The sequence below is a fragment of the Cygnus atratus genome, chromosome 3 (assembly GCF_013377495.2).
Source record: "Cygnus atratus isolate AKBS03 ecotype Queensland, Australia chromosome 3, CAtr_DNAZoo_HiC_assembly, whole genome shotgun sequence".
Classification (NCBI taxonomy): domain Eukaryota; kingdom Metazoa; phylum Chordata; class Aves; order Anseriformes; family Anatidae; genus Cygnus; species Cygnus atratus.
The window spans coordinates 41,921,063-41,944,189 of record NC_066364.1 but is presented as its reverse complement, the minus strand read 5'-3'; the positions used below and the strand labels follow the sequence as shown (position 1 = coordinate 41,944,189).

Genomic DNA, 23,127 nt, shown 5'->3' with positions numbered 1-23,127 from the left:
CTACCTAACCCAGCTAAGGAAAGAAAAATACATGAAGATAGTCTTTCTTATCTTTTACACACACAAAAAAAATGAACTTGCAATTCTGTATACTGTATAGAAAGTGATCAAATTAGATAAACAAAAAGGCAATAAAATCCATATGTTATTTCTAATTCTTCTTACTACTAAATTCACATAAAGTGATATAAAATACCCTATGAGATATTTTATCTACTTAAAACGCACAAGTACTTCACAGTCCCCTGAGCTACAGTGTCAATTACGGGTCATACGGAAGGTCAAATTTCAAGTATGCTTTATGCCGATTATTTCTTGCATTTCCTGAGACACAAAATTTTCAAGAAATCATTTCTATTGTGGAGTAAAATCATCTATTTTTACTGCAGCCAAGAAACACTTACACTGTGATAGACAAAGGAAACATGAAATTATTCAACATTTTAAAATACTTTTATTCACATATAGAAACATTCAGTACTGAGTGAATATGTGAATTAGCTTTAATCCCTTTATCACCGATGCGGTTAGTTTGCTGGGAATAACAAAATATATTTTTCAAATACTGAGGTTTCCCATTTCTGTTGCTAACAGTCAGATGGCAACCATTACCTTCTTGATAGTATTTACACCCAAACAGTACAATTTACCTTAAGAAAACAACAACTTTTTAGACCCCGTTCTAGTATTCTCTTGTAAGCCATTCTTTTGTGAGATTAATTAGTGTGCCCATCCATCTTAAACTTCTGTTTAAACCACAAACTTTGGTTTTACTTTGTTGAAATATAGTACTACCTCAGGACTCAAAGATACCTGCACATTATCCCCACACAGGTGAATTCACTTGGCCTCCGAAGATGTCACCCAAATAGGCCTAAAAACTTCAGGATGGATGATTGGCTGTTAAAAAACACTGTAATAAGCCTGTTGTTTTCAGCCTCAGTTCTACACCCATATTGTGATAGAAAAGTAAAAATAAAATAATAATAAAAAATCTTTCCAAACTCACACTATTCAAAAAATGCTATCAAACATTCCATTTAAGCCACCCTTTTTGGGCATATGTTTATTATTCACAATAGTATTCATACATAAGCAACTTTATTTTTTTGTAAACATCATAGGGAATTAAAAACATTGCTTGCATAAAAGTAGCCAAATCTAATCTATAATTTAATACAATGATATAGTACTTTACAAATAATGACTTCAGTCATATGCATACATATATATGTATGTATGTATAATATATATAGACACACATTTGTTTTTGTTGCATGTAAGCAAATGCATCTCTGCCACAGACAGGTAGTGTATTAAAGGAAACAAATGTATTTTATTTATCCATATTCAATACACAACTGAGATACACCATCCATTCACAAAAAAAATCATAACTATACAATATGAAATACATACCAGGTTCTTCTGCAGTGCTAATGTTTTTGTAGATTCTCTTAATGAATATTACAAAGTCTGAGAAATAGAACCACTTCAGAAGTTTATGCAATATTTAACGAAGTGGTCAAAAGTAACAGATAAAAAAGGAATGAAATATTGACACTATTTTAAGCAAGTAGAAGGATAAGGATTGACACTTGTAAAGTACCTTAAGACAGGCAGAAATTTTCAACTTATGTTAAATGGCAATTATTTTGTAAATAGTTTATATCTCCTCTTCGGTATTTAGGTACATGAGATTTACCACCACCACCACCACCAACAAACATACACCAGCATGGCCCTGTCCATGTACACAGAGATATATTCTACTAGCATCACTGTGCTGAAAACACTCACTCCTGTAAAACGTTTTCCATAGAACCCAAGAGTCCTGTGTGCAATGTTAAATTCCAATTATATACAGCATATATATATAGAAAGTCTCATAATAAAGACCCTTCTGTTTCAACAACCTGTTAAGAGACAAATCATTGGCACCTCAAAAGAAAGGCTCTAGACACACATGATGTACCCCAGTACAGAAACTACTTTCACAATAATTTACAGCTTACCACTGAAATAGTAACAGCATATGCACATGCTCTTTCCCTTAAATTAAAATTCTGTCATAGTTTATAGATCTATGCAAGATTTAATATAAATCCTGACTTCAGAGAAGATGTATTGGGCTTCACTTCTGAGACAGCTCATAGAACTGAAACAATTTACTTGATCACAACTGACAGAAACAGAAACGAACCTAGAGAGTTTCCTTTGAAAGTAAGCTCTCTCACCACAAAGACTTGCTACTTGTCTCAGAGATCATTTCCCCTCCAGTGATACTCAAGTCAGTAGTATGCAATCAATACAGATATTTCTGTAGGTGCAGATGCATAGCATAGCATGATCTCTATTTAGTATTCCCATAGTATTTCTTCCCTAATTTGTATAAACTTAGTATATCACTTCATCTAAGTACTATAACATACTACAAGATGAATCAAATGAAATTCATCGGTCTAAAAATGCTGAGTAATCATTAGATTTTTTTTTTTCAATTAGGCAAAAAAATAGGGGTGTAAGACAGAAGTGAGATGGGATTTAGATATTCCTTAAATTTAATTTAAGATCTGAAACTAAGAATAGCCATCTCTCCCTCCCAATTTTGATTGCACATTCAATCATTCAATTTTTTTTTAAATGCAACTGTGAAGCTTGGAGCAATCATCTTCTATATATATTCACCCCAGAAAATGTGCACTTATAACAGAGAATCTTGTTTCTTTGCATTTTGTACTAATCTTTTCCCATAGACATACTTCAACCACTTTGTAAAAAAAAAAAAAAAAAACTATTATGATTGCAGCAGCAATTCATCCACAGAAGTCTCTTTTTTTCCTCTAATACTTGCATTAATATTTGCTCCAAGTATATAGAAAGTACTGGGAAGGCAGATAGGGTAGTCCTAGCAGCTGTTACTCCATCACATCTCCTCAAATTAAATTCTAATCTATGATTATTTTTTTTCACGTTGCATATTTAGCCTTTAAAACACATTAAGCACAAAAATACAGTAAGTGCTCAGAGGTGATGAGAACTAGGTAACTTTTTTATTTATTTTTCCAGAAATTCTGTACATTCTTCTAAAGATCCCATTGACACACCTGTGTGTCACAGCCCAAATCACTTCACAGCAAGGGCTAAATGATACCTTTACAGCAATTACAGTCTTTCTAAGAATGGAGACCCATTATGTTGTTACCATAAATTATATTTTAAACCAAGATCATCTCAGTTGTACAACACTACACAAAAATTTTAAGCTTTTAAACATCAACAACAGAAGCAACTTTTGCAGTCACAGAGAAAATATAAACTGCTACCGGGAGAAAGTAAGAAGCTGAAAGCTGAGTGCACAGTTGTCAAGACTAGTAAAGAGTTCAGACAACTACTGCGAGAGAAGAGTGGATGACAAAAGTTTAAGCAGGGAAAGAGATTTGTCCTTTAAATGGTTTGAATCCAGAATAATTTTTAATAATATATGCAATATAGATATGCAAATAAGTTAATCATTCTTTTACATTTAAAATAAATATATGGGCTCTTTGGACTGTAAAAAACATGTACCAAATTATGAAAACAAATTACACATAGCTATTCAAGGGAGTTATAGTAAAAATGTATAAATCATTTTTCCTTAATAAATGGCAAAGTGGTTAATTTTTAAGTGGTAAAAGTCTAACAAGTGCTTCATGTGTCTCAAACACAATTTTGTGACTGTGGTAATACCTATATCTTTCTTCAGTTTATCCACTTGAGTGCACGTAAAATAAGCTCTAGTAAACATTTCTGTTAGAAGAACTTTCAAGTTTGCAGAGACACAGTATGAACATGAAAAAAATTAACAAATACAAGTAAGACTGCAATAACTCTAGAGGCACACTTTAACATGTCAGATTATACATCTGTAACCCCATTTCTGCATTTTTTCAAGCAGCTGATGGCATTGCGTGACATTTTTTTAATAATTGCAAAGAAGTGACAAGAGAATTAAATTGCAAATAAGTGGAAGATAGATAATCAAGCCTTCTTCATACCAGCAGCAGGACTCTAGAACATATTGTTTTCTTTTTTGGTTTGTCTTCTTTTTTAGCCAGAAGTCCCCACATGTGCTTTACAATTTCATGGACAGAGCGCTGTGAGTAACTGAGTAAAAAGTGTGAGTAATTACAGTGGGTAGTGCTGAAACTATAGGATTCTAGTGGTCGCAACAGTTCCAGCATACTAACTACAACACAGGATCAGCACCTTGTATAAATTTTTTTTTTGAAAAAGCCACTTTGCTACAGATTAAACACTTGCTGCAAATAAACAAAATACTGCAGTGTCTACTATTCCAAGGTCTACTGTTTTCCTATAAAGTATGAAAATGTCTTGCCTCATCCCCCCCACAAAAAAAGGGATCCTGAGGAGACATGCCCATGTGACTTGAACTTTTCAAGATTCAGTAAGAAAACCAGTTAATAATCACTCACTACATCTGAAAGGTGAGACTCCTAGGTCTAAAAAGTATTTATTTCCAGGCACACCGTATAGTTAAAGGTAATATTGGTGGGGAACTTATTTGAACAATTAGAAGACTTTAGTATCTACTATCCTGGAACTACCCAATGAACTCTATGAAAAATTGATATCTCACATTTCAAACAAAAGTAATGTGTGCTTGCTGTCACTGCTACCACACTACACCGCTCCTAAATTACAAATGAAAAAGTGTAACCTAAAATTGTATTTATTGTAGGACTAGTAATATATTAGCTTTAGAATCTTTAAATATTTCTAAAAAGAAACTAAAACTGTGTCTTCAGTCAATCAATTGAAAATGAATTTTTTTTTTTTTTTAGAAATTTTAGGAGTTTTCCCCCACAAAAAATATTTTCTTTTTTTTTTAATTCAGACATAGAAAAACAATGTAATTGGTCAGTATCCAGTATCCAAAAGTCTGCACCATGTATTGAACAGAACAAATAGAGTAAACTATAAATCTTTCAGCAGTTCTTTAGAACTCAATCTTTGAAAAAGTTTTTTTTAAAAAAAACAAAACACCATTGTTGCATCACACATACATCTTCAGTGTTTTTACCACAAATTAATCTTATAATCAAGAAATAACAATGTGCAAAGCATAAAAACAGTAGATGCAGATTACTCCACACACTACAGACGTGCATCCTGCAAGGATCTACCAAGATAAAATTCAGCTTAAAGCATCACTTTGATTAGGAATACAACTACATGAATAAGTACGTAAATATAACTGCCAAATTTTTGTTCTACTTCAGTCATGTAGTTATCCCATGCAGACGTTCTTGAAGTTCAGCATGCAAATTACTATTAAAAAAAAAGCTTTCTTGAACTACACTATCCAATGTTAGAGATGCCAATTGTTGTAATCATTTTTTTACTCTTTGAAATTCACATTCAGTAGTAGTGCATATACATTCATGTGATATAACAATTTGGACATATTTATAATAAAGACATTTTATAACAGATTCTTCAGCTCTCCATTTCTTTCTCATTGCATTCAGTATGTTAAGAAACAATTGCAGCAGCAATAGCTCACATAAGCCACTGCTCTTTTTCTTTTCTGTACTTCTCAGACCACTTCTGAGTCAGCTCCAGGTAAACATTTGGTTTATGGGGCTTATAATCAAGGTAAACTATCTGTCCAGTCCGTTTGGGGACAGCTTTTTCAATCTGTGTACCTTCATGCCATTCATTAAAAGATGTAATGGAAATAATTTCTGGTCGCACCAAAAGGGCTGCATTAAAGGCAGTCTCATAGTATTTTCCATTGACACGATTACGGGTGTTGTGGTTGTTCCACGGTCGAATACTGGTGTCAATATAGCCTGGTCCCACGCTTGGAATAAACATTAAGTTGTTACTATCACAAAAGGCTTTTAAACTTGCCCAGTTATGATGAGATGAGCCATAAGAGAAGCCATTGGTGGCAAAGTATGTATACATTCCATCAAAGCCACTTCTGTGAATATCATGCTTATGTCTTTCTTCTACAAGAAGAGCAATGAATAATGCATCATATGGGGTATTTCGAATAGTCTGTGATCCAGATACAGTTAACAGATTTGCCCATATTTCAGGAATTGTTACATAAGAATCATAAACATAAAACATGGGAAGAAATCTGCCTGTGCTGGTCTTATGCCTGTAAAAGGCTGGATGGGCTCCATATCTATAAAGCAAAGAAGTATCATTAAAACAAGATTTGCCATTTGAAAAACACTGGTTTACAACCTGAAGATTTTTATCTCTAAAAATCATTTTAAAGACAGTACAGGTGCTTCAAAACGTAGCAATCCATATCCATTTTCAATCCAGTGCCTGCTGAAGTATTGAATAATGAATCTCCAAAGATCCTTTAAACTATTGCTAATCAATAATTTAGTGTAGAACTGCACTATAGGTATTACGTTTCTCTGAAAGGCAATTCTTTAATTTGGTAAGGAACAAGACAGTGATGGTAGCACTGATGAACAAAACAACCAGTAGCTGTACAAAATTTGACAAGCAGAATTAAAATCATTACAGGTCAATACGTTATAGCTCACCACTCATTTGTCACTATAAAAACATATGTCTGATTTATATATCATATACTTAATACTTTAATTGATTTCATGAATGTTGAAAGCAATGTACATTTGAATAACTACACAAAGTAGTTGTTAAAGTAGTTCATACTTCAGTATTTAGAAAACAGAATGAGTTTCAGTATTACTGGAAATATGAACCAAGTGTCTTAAAATTTTATTAAGTCTCAATACACATTCTTAATATATTCTTTCAAGGTGTAGATAACATACTGAAGTTCTCTAAATCAATATGTAACAAAACTAAAAAGAAACATTCTGAGAGCACTCACTTGTCAATGATGTATTTGACATTGTGGTACATACTGCGGTCATCTCTATCTTTGTAGGGCTCAATATGAAAAGTGACCTGAAAAATGAAAATGCAGTAAAGCAACAGAAACCTAAAATATTATTAAATACTTGGCATTGTCTGTTATATGAAGCAAGTACCAGTCGCATTAAAAATATTTCCTCCTTACAGAGCATCACAGTTTTTGTTAGTAATTTCAGAATAGTCCAAACCTAATTGAACTCTTAAAGATGAGTAGCTTGAGATTCAAGAATGTTCAGTAATAAATATTTTTCATTAACACAAAACACTCCTTTTGTTTTTCCTAGCCTACAGTGAGTAGTAAGCATGCTTCAGAAAATTTAAAAACTACAACAGAAACTAAAACTTGAAGATTATTTATTTGAATGTCAAAGAACTGGTTAACCAATTAAATATTTTAATTTTTATTTTCCAAAGAATGCATTGCTATTGATAGTAATTCTCCAAGAAGAGTTTTCACTGTCAGACTAGATTTTAAGATATGGGATATGAAAATTTTTATTTAAAATTGTATGGAGTTATCAACAGCAATAAGCACCTGTAATTAGATCTAATATGATGTCTTCCTACTGCTCTGAATTCAAGCTTGGGGTTTATGGAATTCACATACACATGAAGTCATGTCAATATAAAAATCTTGTCGTTTTCAACTACACAATTAAAGGGAGGAGTATATTACATCAATCAAAGCGACTAGTTTTTCAGAAGCAAGTTTAGAGTAGAATACATTTAATAAAGTGTTCAACTAGTCTGCAATAGTAGCAAATTTCATTGTAGAGCCAATGTCTCTATTAGGTTCAAACTATATAAAAATAGAATGTTACACTAAATCACAAGGACCGATAGGACAGGTTAAAGAGCATTATAATTTCATACTTCATATTTCTATCTCTCAAAAACAGGCAAATCAAAAAGACAATTTTATCAGAGTTGCATTTTTAGCGGATGTTTATTTCTTATTTCAATAAAACAAAGATTTATTTTCCATGCTGTTTTGGGTCTACTGACATTCCCAAAACTTAACCATACTCATTTACTAGAGCAATGATGTTGAGAAAACATTATAATGAAAGTATAGGTTCCCTGGTAGTATCTTTACTTAGTATCTGTATTCCAGTAATTATTCCAAACAATAATAGCAACTCCTTCCACATCCCAATTATTACCATAATATTACAATTTTCTTTGGTAGTTTATTTCAGTTTTGCCTAGCTCTTTTGAGAGACCTGAACGTCAGCTAGCTCTTTTAGATTTAGAAAACAAGCTCCAACAGATCATCTGAAAATTTTGTGGAAAAAACTTCTTTAATAGTAATATATATATATATATATATATATATATAAAGGCTGTATCACATCACAGCGAAATTCACATAGCATTTGCGAGTTTGGTAATTTTACTTCTGTATCTGATTTAATCTTCCTACATTCCTCCTGCTTTACAAAGGATCTACAGCTGATACTAATGACAGATTTTTTTTCTGTAAATCTGACTACCTAAAACCAGAACAGATGAACATTTCTTTAGCGCCCCATACAGACAACACACTCCAGAGATGACATGCACACAGCTACTTAGATCATTCAAAAAGTCAACTTATTATTTGACAAAAATAAAAGGAAATATGTTTCGTTTCTTCATCCCACCCTTGCCCCTCCCCAACCATTCAAGGTAAAATACAAGCGTCACTCTAATAATAAACAAAATCAAAAACTGATTTTAGATTAGATGTCATCCTTAACTGATTTGGTATTTCAGGAGGCAGGTAATTTAGCCTTTCTATCCTGTCATACCCTGGAGTATCCTAAAGCCAGAGCAGCATCTTTCTGACCCAACTGTCTAAGGTAAGTTTTACTGATACCTTTCAGAATAAAGACATTCATACAAAACAGAAATTCTGAATTCTACTTTGTTATTGATAATACTTGCACCTGACCTTGAGTACCAGCAAGTTATATGGTAATGTGAAAAATTAGGTTACTCCTTTCTTCTTTCTCGGTTACCTAGTTTATAGATCACTATAATATTTTGAAACGTAATACTACCCTCATCTCCAAAGACTCATTAAAAAACAACAACAACAAAAAATATTGCATGATTTAAAAAACTATTTCTTAAAAGGAAAGCAAAAATAAATCTTGCATTCTTCAAGCGTTAGCTCTAAACCGAAATAGAAAAACAAACAAACAAAAAAAAAACAGATTATGGTATTATTCTAGTTATAAGGCAATATTGCTTAGGTCTCGCCAAAATTTAGTGTAGTGCAAGGACGCTACATACCTACTTCTGGACAACCCCTCCCTCCCTCCCTCCCTGCCCCCCCCCCCCCAAAAAAAAAAAAAGTGCAACATAACAGGAGACACAGAAGATACTATTACATCACAAATCTCCCTGCTCTACATCATGGTTCAAATGTAGAAAACTTTTACTTTTTTACTTCTTTCCTATGTACTCCTATTTTATCTGTCTTACAAGACTTTACCTTTAGATTGTATTTGTGTGCATAATCCAAAATAACAGGCACCAAATCATCAGTTGGTTCTCCATTTTCATCAGCCATACCTGGCGGGTACCATGAAACTGCTATTACACCTGAAAAAACAAAACACCACTTTCAAATTATGTGAAAATGTAACACGTAGATAGCTTGCCATGAGATGTAATTATTGTTTGATGTAAAATCTATATAATATAAATGAAAATTTCAAATTACTTTTTAATCAATTATGAAATCTCAGTATTCTCAGGGTATATTTTAACTTCTCTTTCCCAATTTTAAAAGAAACCAGTCATAAGAGCAACTGTCAAGGGAACAGATTTGTGGTCAGTGTCCCAAGCTTGCCATCGCCTTCCACTTTTCTGCAGAGCATGAAACATCTCTAGGTGTTGATGAGGGGAGGTGGAGAACACTCTGAAGGCATTATAGCTATGCCTAAGTACAGCTAGAGGATACCATGATACATACGGCTACAGAACACTCCAGAGATGAGACCTATGCCTGTGATCAAAGAGATTCTTATTTTATTAAAATTTATTCCACAACGTATTTCTGCATTATACTTCATGCTCTATTACAAAACAGCCATTTCGTACTAGAAGCGGTGACTGTAATCTCACCACCTTCCTTATAGCCAAAAACAGTCCCTGTGCTGTAATTCACCCTTCCAACTAGGTGAAATTAGTCTTTAAATTTATTACCTAAAACATGCTTGAATAACTCTCAAAAATTTAAGCAAGTTATTATGCCTGACAAAAAAGAAGACAATAAATACAATGCCCATATGCTGTAAGTCTTCTTAATGCTCTCCATGAAAGCAAAGGAAGACATACCTCTTCAGGAGGGGCTAAAACCTTTCCTTCTAAAATAAAATGCTGTCAGAAAAACAAGTGAGACCACTTAGGTGTGTAGCTGGAAATAATGTAATATATCAGGAAGAACGTTAAGACAGAAAGAAATATATGAGATAGTGATGTAGGAATATCTTCCTAACAGTACTATTTTAAATATATGGAACAATAACTCAGTGTGGTTCTTTTTCACTAGATAAAGATGTAAGTAAACAGATCAGGTCACAGAGATAGGGATATGCTCTAAATTCATTCCACTTTACTAATATTATAAGTTTTCTAACCAACAATTTCCAAATAAACCCCAAATTATTCAAAATACATAATTAGAAGGAATACACAACCATCTTCTAATGTCACAACCTGAAATTTCAGTTCACTATACAAAGCAGAGGTTAGTTCGACTACCCACAATATATTCTCTCAACATTTTTTCAAAAAGGGAATCAAAAATAACAGACTACCCCAAGAGACAGACTGCTTTAGAACAAGAAAAATGCATCAGTTTACTGCATTTTTATCACCCTATCTTTTATTTAACACAAAAAGAAAGGACAAAATTCAAATGATTATGATGTTAAGGACAAACAGAACAACAAAAACACAATCAGGTTACAGTCTTCAAGGTATCTCGAATACAACATCTGTCAAGACCCCCTTCTACACTGTTAGGAAACAGAAAATTTCAGGTTCTGTGAAAAATTTTGTCTCCTAACTCACACTTACATTGCTCTTTTCCTGAAAAGACGGATTTTTTTTTTCTTTTAATTTTTTCATTTACGTCACAGAAAAGAAAATATAAGAGCAACGGACCACTTCAGGAGACTACAATGGGATTGATTTGCTCACAAAAAGCGCAATGTAACATGTTTTAAACCAGAGTATAGTCATTCAAGACAAACGAAGGGCTTCAAAATGGAACTACCAAGAAAACAGGGTGGTGCAAAAAATAAGTTTCACCAAGCATTCTGAGGAATAACAGATGAATACAACAGATTTTGAAACTAGGAAATTAAATAAGGAAAAATTGTGAAATGTAACAATAACACAAGGCAGCACTGCATGTGGCTCCTGCTGCTCTAATCTCTTATGTGCCTTTGATCATTACACATTATTGGCTGAAAGAACCACTTCTGAGAGGCTTGATAAAGCCTCTCAAAAAAGGCTAAAAGAAAAATTATTTGATATAGCATAAAATGCATTAGATTAGTATTAGAAATCAGCTAAAATACAAAAAGAAGTTATAAACAGTCAACCTCAGAATACACAAAAAATAACACAGTATTAATCTCATAAAAAAGATTTGAAGTAATGACCTGAGAAAAGCAGTAAATTATGGTCAAATCTAGACTGAAGAAAATTTCAAATGTACTTCAGAATGACAACAGAAAAAAAAATAACTTTTGACAAGCACAAGTAATATATCACAAACAGTATGTTACAGGAAGCATGTACCACTCATTCATATTGCTGAGATTAAACGCAAATATAACTTGAGGTCCTAAAAAAACTTCTTTCTTAGAAAAGCATTTTTCCTCATCTTTTGGATGTTTCCTACTACCAGTTCAGCTTTATCAGGCATTTGCATTAAGAGGATGAGTGATGTCACAGATTCTTCTAAAGCTATGTTTCATCACACTACCATGAATTATTTTCTGATTTAAATAAGACAAGAAAAGTGCTTACTGGCAACTAACACAGATTTCTCTGCAGCAGCTTTTCCACTGTCGCTAGTGTTCCTGTTGTTAATAGAGTTATCCTGTTACTTAAAATAGTAAGAAAACTCCTACTTTTGTATTAATTCTTGTTCAAAATACAGGTTAGATCTAAAAAAAAATAATAATAATAATAATTAAAAATTACAGAAGTAAACACTACTAATTGGAATATAGCAGTTACATCGATCCTTAGATCCTTAGTATCTAGGTGAATGAAAGTGGTTCCTTTGGAAGTGATTTAGTGCCCTGAATGATTCCATAAACTCTGGTCTTGTTGTTCCAACTATATTTATAGAAGCTGTTCAGAATTTAATACTAAATTGTATGACTGCTTATTTTAAAGATGGTAAACATAAGAAGAGCCATAAAACACACTAACGATGAATTAAAACGTATTAAATACTGCAATTTATATATTCCACCTATTTAAGAAAGGGAACGTCAATTTATATTGGAAAAAAAAGGTATTTTTGGTATGGAAAAAAAAAAGGTATTTTTTAACCATTATTAGCTATACTGAAACTATCTTACTTGAGTTCTTACTTGAGACACTTCTATAGCTAATGAGAACACCTAGGAATAAACTACATAAAATATAAGTTACATAAAAGCTCTAATCCTACCTGTTTTTGAATGAATTAATATGATTTTTACGCAGCAAATACTTGGAAAAATCGCTCCATTGCCATGTCAACATGATTTACTGTTATTAAAACTTAAGTATTAATTTCCAAAAATAACATACACAGACAATATATTCTAACAATGATTTCTATATTCTCTCTATATACCATATACTATATTTTCTCTATATATATACACCAGTGCTTAACAGTAAGTCATGAAACACACACACCTAAAGGATTACAAATACAGTTCTTAGTTTCTGTGCTGTTACACTCATCAGAAGCAGCTTCAGATCTAGGTTTCAGATTAGAGGTTAAACCTTGGAAATACAAAGACATTTACTAACTTCAGACATTTGCAGAACTACACAGAAAAAAAAAAAAAGAAAAACTGGTCAATCGTGTTCCTTCAAATATTTAAGGCTGGATAAATGAATAATGTTCTGAAACATTAACATTCATTACCAATTGAAGCTGAAAGCATTTGTTTCATGTGTGCTTCTATGACAGAAGGGTCTTTGGAACTGTAAGATCCAAGTTCAGGATAAAAGTTAGCACCAATGTCCTCAGGAGGATTATGCCTGCCCTTTGGATAATTGTTTGCAATTTTGGGATCCCAGTGTGGCAACAACGGATGGTTCCAGTGAATATATTTGCCATCAAACTGTGGATTCCCAAACCAACTATAATAAAATATATGAAAGTTATAATTAGGAGAAGAAAGCTCTTCCAACTTGCTTACAGGAGGCACAGACGCTTTCATAGTATTGACTACAACAGCATGCATATTGCTGATTTGTGTTACAGCATCTCCATGAACCCTATTCAGTGAATTTTGTCTATTGTCTAAGATCTCTGTCCGTTGTTGAAGCTCGGGCAACAAACCAAGTCCAAATGGATCCCCAAAGCCAGCTCGGTCAGGTCTCAGAGTCTTCAATGCCATCATTATGGAGCAAATAAACAAAATAAAAAGCAACAAAATGATGCATGTTCTTCTGCGAAATCTTGCCATGATGTCATAGTTCAGAATCCAAACAGAAGAATTTTGGCAGCAACTATCAAAAGACAAATATTTTAAAGTCAGATTTCTTATTACCTAATTTAATAGCATAAATTTATTTATAAAGTTTCTATATAACAGAATACGGAGACAATTATGTGACATTTATACATTGCATAAATGACAGGTCTTCGCAAGGGATTAAAAGGGTGGAAAGGAACAAAAACACTTCTGGGTTTGACAACACATGTCAGTGACTAAAGTTCTACCACTGAGGAATCACAGTTTTTATTAAATGTCTTACTTTTGGACTTTGCTGTTTTCCTAACCCAACTAAATCCCATGAAATTGAAATCTTTGTGATGTTATTTAAGAAGTATTACATTTTGACAAGTCTGACAGAAATAAAATAATTACAAGAAAAAAGCAAAAGCCATGAAAAGAGAGTGATGTCAAAGAATAAGAATAAAGAACAAAATGAGATATTGACAGAAGCACAGTTTATGTTCAGAATATGGGTTTGTTACCACTAACCACTTACTGGACCAACCACCTCTTGTTTAGTTACGAAACTCATTGCCTAAATATTTTTGCCCAATTATACTTTGAACTATAATGCTTTTCAACTTTCACATCTGAAATTCACATTTATTTGCTGGTTTACCTAATAAATAAATCAGCATAGCATTAAAGATACACTCAACCAGAAAGCCTACAAGTTATCTGCTGGCAGCCTGTTAGTACAGTACCACAGCTGCATGTGCAATTCCAGGACTAAGTTCAAAGCAATAGCACACAGTAAAATTTAAGCGCTGGAAGGAGGGATAAGAAAAACTGTATAATGAAACCTTGATTACTTTATTCCTTGATTACTCTATTTCCTGTTCAACATTAAACTCAAAGCAAAAGAAAAGAAGAAATGAAAGTTAGGTCACCACAGAATTTCGTGGAACAAGAAAAATGCATAATGCATAAAAAATGCATAAAAATGGGAAAAATGCATAAGAATTGAAAATCTTAAAATAAATTTCTGATTCAACAGCTGTTAGACATAGCATAGCTGTGATTTTGTGTTTCTGCCACTGACATCCAAATTTTAGAATCCAACTTTAAATTACGGAGGTATACACAGGTCATTTTTACATACTTATAAAGTATCTCTCACCTTAGTTTCCTACCAATGTTCTTGACTACTGTTAAAGTGCTTTAATTGCTATGTATTGACATATAGCTTTAATTGTCACAATACCATACTTGTCATTGCTATGACAGTGATAAACTTAGATAAGGAATTTTAGAATATGTTTTTTAACAACATAGTTTGAGTTAAATTAGCACTGTGACACTACCGAAGTGGGAAATTCTGTTTCCACTTGAACCTTATTCCATTCATCCTGTTGCCTGCCTTTTGTAACCCCTGGTATTCATCTGGTATGCATAGTACTCGTATGCTCAAAGAGCAAAATCCTGTTAACATCTCAAAAATAGACAACAAAACCTCTTACTTGGAGAGCTGACTGAGTTAAGTATAACAGCATTAATGCCAACAAATGAGTTAACAGCACAGATGGAGGAAGGGAAGAAAAGGAAAATGAAGTAGCTCATTTTCAACAACTGGACTGTGAAACCATACCCTTGGTTACTGTCAGGGAAAATGATTTTACAGCATATATTCTTATAGTACTTCACTTTATTTAAGACTCTTCATTTAATGGATTTCACATCACTTTACATCAAATTACAGAGCTCTTTTTATACAGCTCACAGTCCACCCCAAGATCTTAGAATTCTGCCACAGCCCTTATTTAGAATCCTCAACAATTTTCTTCTAGTGAGAAATTAAAAGACATTCAGACTAATTATACTATGTTTTTTTTCTGGCCTTCTCAGCCTTCTTTCTAGTTTATCATGCCCAACTCTCAGGAATTTAACTCAAGCTTGGGATCAGACAAAGTTTTCTACAGGATGAGGGTGCATTTTTGTTTTTTTGTTCCTCCCTCCTCCTTCAAAGGGAACAATGTCATTTACCTGGTTAAATATATTAATGCATTCCAATTTTCTTCATTTTAACCACACGCTATTGATGTTCAGAAAACAAAATACAGGTTTGCCAATTATAAATTACTCTTGCAATTATTATTTTATCTCTTCTGTAAAGAGATTTCATGACACTAGGGATTATGGTCTATCATTAGAATGTTTTAAAGCTTTTCATTAGGGCTCTCCTATTATCTGTTGAAGAAACTATTATTTTCTGTTCTTTGCTTGTCAAGCAAAGAACAGCTCTCAAATTTTTCCTGAGCATTTTTTCACTCTCATAAAGTATTTTTTTCTGAAACGTCAGGAATTGATCTTAGTGCTCCACATTGTTATTTAAACATTTTTCCAATGAAATATTTATAATTAAAATATATTAAAAAGTGAGCACCATACATACTAATTGTACTTCCATTGGAAGCTTGTGATTACACAGATAAAAATTTTACTAGCATCAGGACAGACTCTGGTCTACCATAGCATATTATGAACCTCTCATGTACTTATACAGAGGCTCAACATTCAAGTGCAATATTTCTAAAACAAGTACGTGATACCTATTCTAACGGCTTGTGTTTTGCATGCCAACATAGTCTCGATGACATAGTTCAGCCCTGGCATAGACACCTGTACTGTAGCAGCTGCATTCAAGAGCTACAGGTTGGCAGTGTTTGCACTATGTCATTCTTCAGAGACAGTGATATGCAAATTATGCTCATCCACACTAGTGCCACAGCAGAACAGTAATATCAGGGAAACAGACTGAGCATATATGCCATGTGAAGCAGCTAACTGATGTTGTTTGGCCTCCGAAACGGAGGCTTAGAATACATTTCTGATCAAAAGACATACAAAATCACAGCTATGCTCTGTTATCAACATCCAAATTTTAGAACAGACTTCAATTTACTGATGTAAACACAGGCCATTTTTATATACGTATGAAGTACCTTGCCTTGGACTGTTGGATCCAAAGGCAATTCCTCAGCAGGGAAAAGTATGCCTGAATAACGTCAGCTTTATGCAGGTTAAGATCTCATATGCAGTTGCTATGACTGGTAAGATGCCTTGTTAACTAGTTGGCCTTGTAAATTTTTGGATTCCAACCCAAGTTTGTTGAACTATGTTGGCACAACAGAAAATATATGAAAGTAGTTCAAGCTCTTTCTATTGACTAAGGAATTCATTTTAAAAGAACAGAAAAACCCTGCCTATAACAGATCAGAAGGAAAAGTAAATTAGCTTCTATCACCAGTCTCTGCCTGTGGACAGGTCCAATGCATGGCAATGTTTTATCAAAATATTTAGGCAACTTCAGCTATTTGTGGATCACAGACTTCTTAAACCGAAAGTCATTTCTTTGCCCACTATGAAAAAACACCTGCAGTCTAGAAACTCACCTGCAAGTTTAATTTGATGTGCCTAGTTCTCAAACTAGGAGAGCAAGCATTTGGTTACATTCATTTTCACTTTCATCTTCTACATCACTGCTAATTTAACTACTTCTATCAAGTTAGCTCAGTCTTCCTTTAGAAAAAATTCTAGTCTTTAAAATGCATTTCTATAACTGGATATATTTAAGCACTCTTTTTTTGTTTGCCTGGTTTTGTTTTTTTCCTCTTCTTTCTATACCATTTGAGGTCCACTTACATTACATCCTTCCCTTGTAAGGGAACAAATTTTAATATGGTTCAGCACTCAACATGCATCCTGGATAAAACATTTTTTTTAATTGGCTCTCTATTCCTTTCCCAAAACTTTTGCATTCTATCAACTCAGCTGGCAGCTAATAAACAATCTGACTATAGAATTATTACCACCCCTAAATCTAGTTCCTGTGTTATAAAAATGAGCTCAGCATTTGTTACTGTAAAATTAGAATTGTTTTCCTCCCTCTATGCATTATAATACATCTTTTCAAAATTAACTTCAAATATATGTATACACATACACACTAATCATTCATTCACTCTGTACTTTGGAAAGTATGGCATAAAATCCTTTGGCTAATTTTCCTCTGAAAGGTCTCTGAAAAAGTCAGAATCTTCAGGGAACTTGGGTTGGAATGGATCTTAAAGAACATCTCATTCCAACCCCCCTGCCATGGGCAGGGACACCTCCCACCAGACCAGGTTGCCCAAAGCCCCATCCAGCCTGGCCTTGAACACCTCCAGGGATGGGGCATCCACAGCTTCTCTGGGCAACCTGTGCCAGTGCCTCACCACCCTCTGAGGGAAGGATTTCCTCCTAGAATCTAATCTAAATCTCCCGTCTTTTAGTTTAAACCAATCCCCCTTGTCCCGTCACTGTCTGCCCGAGCTAAAAGTTGCTCTGTATCTTTTTCATAAGCCCCCTTTAGGTATTGAAAAGCTGCAATGAGGTCTCCACAGAGCCTTCTCTTCTCCTGGCTGAACAGACATAACTCCTTCAGCCTTTCTTCATACATAGGAGAGGTGTTTCAGCCCTCTGATCATCTTCATAGCCCTCCTCTGGACCTGCTCTAACAGGTCCACATTCTTCTTGTGCCCCCTCTGCTCTGCTCTCGTGAGACCCTACCTGGAGCACTGCGTTCAGTTCTGGGGCCCCCACCACAAGGACAGAGAGGGCCATGAGGATGACCAGAGGGCTGGAGCACCTCTGCTATGAAGAAAGGCTGAGGGAGTTGGGGTTGTTCAGCCTGCAGAAGAGAAGGCTCTGGGGAGACCTTATACCTCCTAGAAAGAATTAATACTTCCATGAAAAAAAATAAAGCATTTTCTAAACTGTTCCCCAAGCTTAACAATGAGCCTGTCACAAGGATAACTTCTTCCATTCAAGCCCACATTTGACAGCAATGTGCTTTCTTCTCCCTCACTCACCACTGCCTTTTTGCCTCCAGCTATTCTGCAAGACAGCTCTAACTTTTACTGTTTGTCCCTTGCCCTGTTATGAAGAAAAAGGGTGTAGAGTGACAGATGGTAACTCAGCTTTCCCCCTTACCCTCCATCATTTTTCCCAAAATAAGTATGTTTCCTTACTCATAAAAAAGAAGGGGTTTAATTTCCCTAGATCATTTTGGTCCTTTGATAGCTCAAGTTTATATAACCAGGCCTATATTTATTTGTTTCTCCTGCCAGTTTTATTGATCCCAACAGAGAAACATGCAATGCAAGGGAAGTATTTTCAGATAAAACAGTATCTATTTTAGTAAGAAACAGCAAACACTACAGATTTCTTTGTTCTGATACTCCTTAAATGTAACAAATGAAAGCATAACAATAGAAGGTTTGGAAAATCTGACTTTCTTGATTCAGTGAGAGGAAGGGGTAGGTAAGGTCATCCAAAAGTCTTTGAGGCTGGTGGCCCACAGCAAGTATCAAAAGCTTCTCAACTAAGTTTCCTTAGCTTAGCTTCTGCTAAAATTTCCCAGCTAGAAGAAGAACCTGAACACTCTGAAGTGACAGATCAGCTCCAGACAGAGCTGAAGTTTAGGCCTTCAAAAAGTTCGATGTTCTGCTAACAGGCTGTCCTTGATCCTGTCCTGCATTCTGAGACTACAGTGCAAATATGCACCTGGAAACATTACTAAGGGTCCCAAGTGACTGAGCAGGTGACATTTAGTAAACTAAATCTCAGGGGAGGAGTCTGTCCAAACCACACTCACATAGCACATTTGGGTCTGAAATACAAACACTAAAAGCAAGAGGGGCTGGCCTGTGCAATCTTCCTTTTAAGAGCGTTAGAAGTGTTTCTAGCATTAAAGGGACTGGGAAATTTATCCAATAGTGTTTGCATAGGACAAGTCTTTAGAAAAAAAGACTTTTTGTTGTTGTTGTTTAATAAAAAAGCCCTTGAAAACCATTAAAGATGAGAAGACATTTTATATGGCATTTTATAACTGAGTTTACATATTAGTATACACAATACATATACACATTTTAAGCACTTCCAATAATGCAAGGTTTCTTTTTCATCCACCCAACTTAAAAATAGGGATTTGACATGTGACAATTCTGACCTGGATCATTTTATAGCATTAAAAAAACAGCTATTATCTTTCGCTAATCTGCTTTGAATTCCAAAGAGAAAGCAGAGACAAGGACAAAAACCAACCCTGCAGTATTTTCTTTGTTTTAAACGTGCTAAGGCAGCCTTCAGCATTACTTTATGCTAACAGATTATAGTGCTGGACTTCACACCGCCAGCCTTCTCTTGCTTTGCGGGGAGGCTGAGGTTGCCCTGAGAGGTTGTGGATGCGCCATCCCTGGAGGCGTTCAAGGCCAGGCTGGATAGGGCTTTGGGCAACCTGGTCTGGTGGGAGGTGTCCCTGCCCACGGCAGGGGCTGGAACTGGCTGGTCTGTAAGGTCCCTTCCGACCCGAGCCACAGACACCTAACTTTGAGCAGCCACGGACCGTGCACAGACAGCGACCTGCAGCCTGGCTCCTCACTTGCAGCTCCCTGCGGGCCGGCTTCACAGGGCGCTCAGAGCCCCGTGACCGCAGCGAGCCCGTTCGTGCAGCTCAGCCCCAACGCCGGGGCCGCTCCCCTCCCTCCCCGAAACAAGCCGCCAGCTTACGGGCGCTCGCGCTTCGCCCTCCGCCTCCGGCCTCGGCCTCGGCCCTCGGTCCTCTGCCCGCTGCCACCGAGCCCGCCCCGACCCCGCTCCCCCGCCCCGAGCTCCCCGCCCCACCGCCAGCGCCGGCAGCGCGGCCGCTACTCACCCGGCCGCGGCGGGAGGGCCGGCCCGGGGGCGGCCGTAGAGGGAAGCCGAGCGCCCAACCGCTCCGACACGGCGCGCATGCCCGGGCGGGAGAGCATGCGCGGCCGCTGCGGCAACTTCAGGGCGGGGTGGGCGCGGGGCGGCCCGCAGGGTCAGCGGCAGTGGTGTATAGGTTGTGGAGGGATCTGGAGGGGTGTTGAGGGGCTGGGGTCGTAAATCCCTTTTGCTAGTGCAGGGTTTTGGTTGTGACACCTGCCGCCACTTTTCTGTCGGCAGCTAGCTGCGCTTGGTGATGTGGGGAAGGAAAGGGGACTGCTTATTAGACCTCCTCAAGTTTTAAAGTACCTTTTTTTTTTTTTTCCCCTCCTTCATTTTTAACTCAGAAGTCTAAATATATGATTTAAGGTGCTTTCCAGGGTCGACCATCGGTTTTCATCCGGGGGAGAACCAAAGGACAGTGCATGTTGCTGTGTGGTGACTTCAGATCATGGTGCTTACAGAAAGCCAATGCGTTGGGGTGGTGCCCCTTCATACCACGTCAGGAGCAACAAGCGTGTGGGTAGAAGCTTGGTCTGTTACACAGCCCTTTTGTGTTCACATGCAGTCACAGTAATGTAAAATTGGGTTTTTGTATGTTTCATGCACTAACGGTCAGTGTGTGATTTACTCTTTTTTTTTTTTTAAGAGAAAATAGGGTATGAATAGTTGCCGTAATGAGATTAGCAAACAAATCAATTAAAAAATACATGCTCGTTTTCCCCTGTTACATTAGAAGCCTGTCAAGAAGCTTGCTTGTTGATGAGTACTTGAGATTGACTCGACACAAATTGTTCCCCTCGATGAACGACATGGTTTCCCCAAAGAATAAAAACATTTTTTTCCCTTTGCCTCATGAAAAGTGACTGTAATGAGTTGGATCCCCACGGTGCAGTTTGACTGATTTTTTTTAAGAACCTCTCTAAGCCCCGAGAGAGACAGAGTAGAAACAGCAACCAGAATTGTGGTTGCACTGAAATCAATGCAAAACTCTCATTGATTTCACCTTGGATGTGGGTGAAAGGTGAGTGTCTCACAGTGTCGATATAAACGAAATAAACAAGTAAATTCAAGACCTCCTGTGGTTCTCCTTGAAGTCTTAAAAAAATGGGAAGGCAGAATTGTTGCATGATGTTTCCTTTATGCTGAGTGCTCAGATGGGAAATACATTTGCAGTAATGCACATTTCTAATATTCTTTCCTGCAAGTGTCTGAATAATAATTTCATTAACAGGGAATATATTGTGAATGGTTCAAGAATGTCATGCTTTCATAATAAATGAGTTTGCGTATGAATAGACTGGAGACTGAAACTTGAACACTTGATATCCATATCATTGAGTCACTGGCTCACAACATTTTTTTAGGTTGCAATTTGTTTCTTGCTTGCTTTCTTTACCCTTTATTTCTTCCCTTAAGAAAATATTTTTTTTTTCCTTCTCTCTTTCAAAAGAAAAGATACTATAGATACCGTTAGGATGCTTTTCATTTGTATTTTGTAGAGGACATAACTTTAATTTTTACTTGCTCTTTATCATGTGGATGAACTACTACTAGAAATAAGAAAGTTTATTTGAAAATTAAATAGCTTAAGAATAGAGAAGTAAATCTGAAATTTCATTTGGTCATTTATTTGGCAGGAAGAACAAATATATTCATTTAATCAGAGAAAAAAAATCAGATCTGTTATGTTTGAACATTGTTGCTGAACAGACCAAATCCACTGGCTAAGATGTAAAAAAAAAAAAAAAATTCAAAGTATATAATTAGTCATCATTGTATTATCTGCATAGTAATGAAATAAGATAATTATGTCAGTTGAAACTTAGGTGAGACAAGGGAGGTTAATATGCCTGTGGTAGTATTGTTAACTGGTTACACGTAGCAACGCTGTTTGATTACCAATATTACCACAATTATTTTGAATTTTTAATGTCTTACATTTATTTTTCCTTCTTTGTCTTATACTTGTTTATTTTTCTATGTTAGATTAAGGTGTACCTTTCACCAGCCTGTCTGCAGTGTATGTTCTTACCTTTCTTGCAGCTTTCATAATTTTCTCTTCCATTATATCCTCTGTTTTCTCACTTATTCTTTATTTATGGACATAATAGCTGTAATAGCATGTTCTGGCTTCAGAGCAAATACAAAAGGAGTACCCTGTGCTTGTAGCCTTTTCTTTTATTCCAAGGAGTCCTATCTGTGTCAAAATCATGAGTCTCTCTTTCTCGCTTACAATTCTGCACTCATTCATATCCTTAGTATATTCACCTTTTGTCCTAGAATATTTGGAAGACACTGAATTGTCAGTGTATGTATGAAAAACAGATGCCCTTGGGAGCAGCAATCAGGTGAGAAGCCAGCAGCTGGAAATCTTTTTGTTCCCTCACAGTTCATTTAGTGACAACACAATGAGGTATTTAATTTCTAAAATTCTGTGAAATCTAATCTAATATTGAAATTTAATGCTGAGTTATATTTTCAGATAGCAAAGCACTCCTACAGAGCAGGAATAGAGAGAATACTACCTTGACCATGGAATGTACATCTCTCCTTCTCATACTTTTAATACTTTCAATTCTTTTCTTCTTGATACTGGACATGTGAATTCAATACTCTAATCCTGATGCTTTGTAGCATGCTTCGCAGCATGGGTAACAAACAAGAGGAGCTGGAAGCCATCGTGGAGCAGGCAGGCTATGACTTGGTTGCCATCACGGAAACGTGG

The 23,127-nt window shown here is 35.7% G+C and overlaps 1 protein-coding gene across 2 annotated transcripts; it reads right to left on the bottom strand.

Moving 5' to 3' along the window:
• Nucleotides 1-1,039: 1,039 nt before the first annotated feature.
• Nucleotides 1,040-20,463, bottom strand: MANEA (mannosidase endo-alpha). 2 transcript variants are annotated; one of them, XM_035561744.2, is made up of 5 exons: nt 20,365-20,463; nt 13,091-13,680; nt 9,416-9,525; nt 6,893-6,969; nt 1,040-6,202 (listed from the first exon to the last, which is right to left on the bottom strand). In XM_035561744.2, exons 2-5 carry the CDS (start codon nt 13,635-13,637, stop codon nt 5,566-5,568), a joined length of 1,371 nt encoding a protein of 456 aa, XP_035417637.1. In that variant the 5' UTR covers nt 13,638-13,680; nt 20,365-20,463; the 3' UTR covers nt 1,040-5,565. The 2 variants fall into 2 exon arrangements, with proteins under 2 accessions (XP_035417637.1, XP_035417638.1); XM_035561745.1 differs by lacking the exon at nt 20,365-20,463 and adding an exon at nt 20,220-20,298.
• Nucleotides 20,464-23,127: the final 2,664 nt, after the last annotated feature.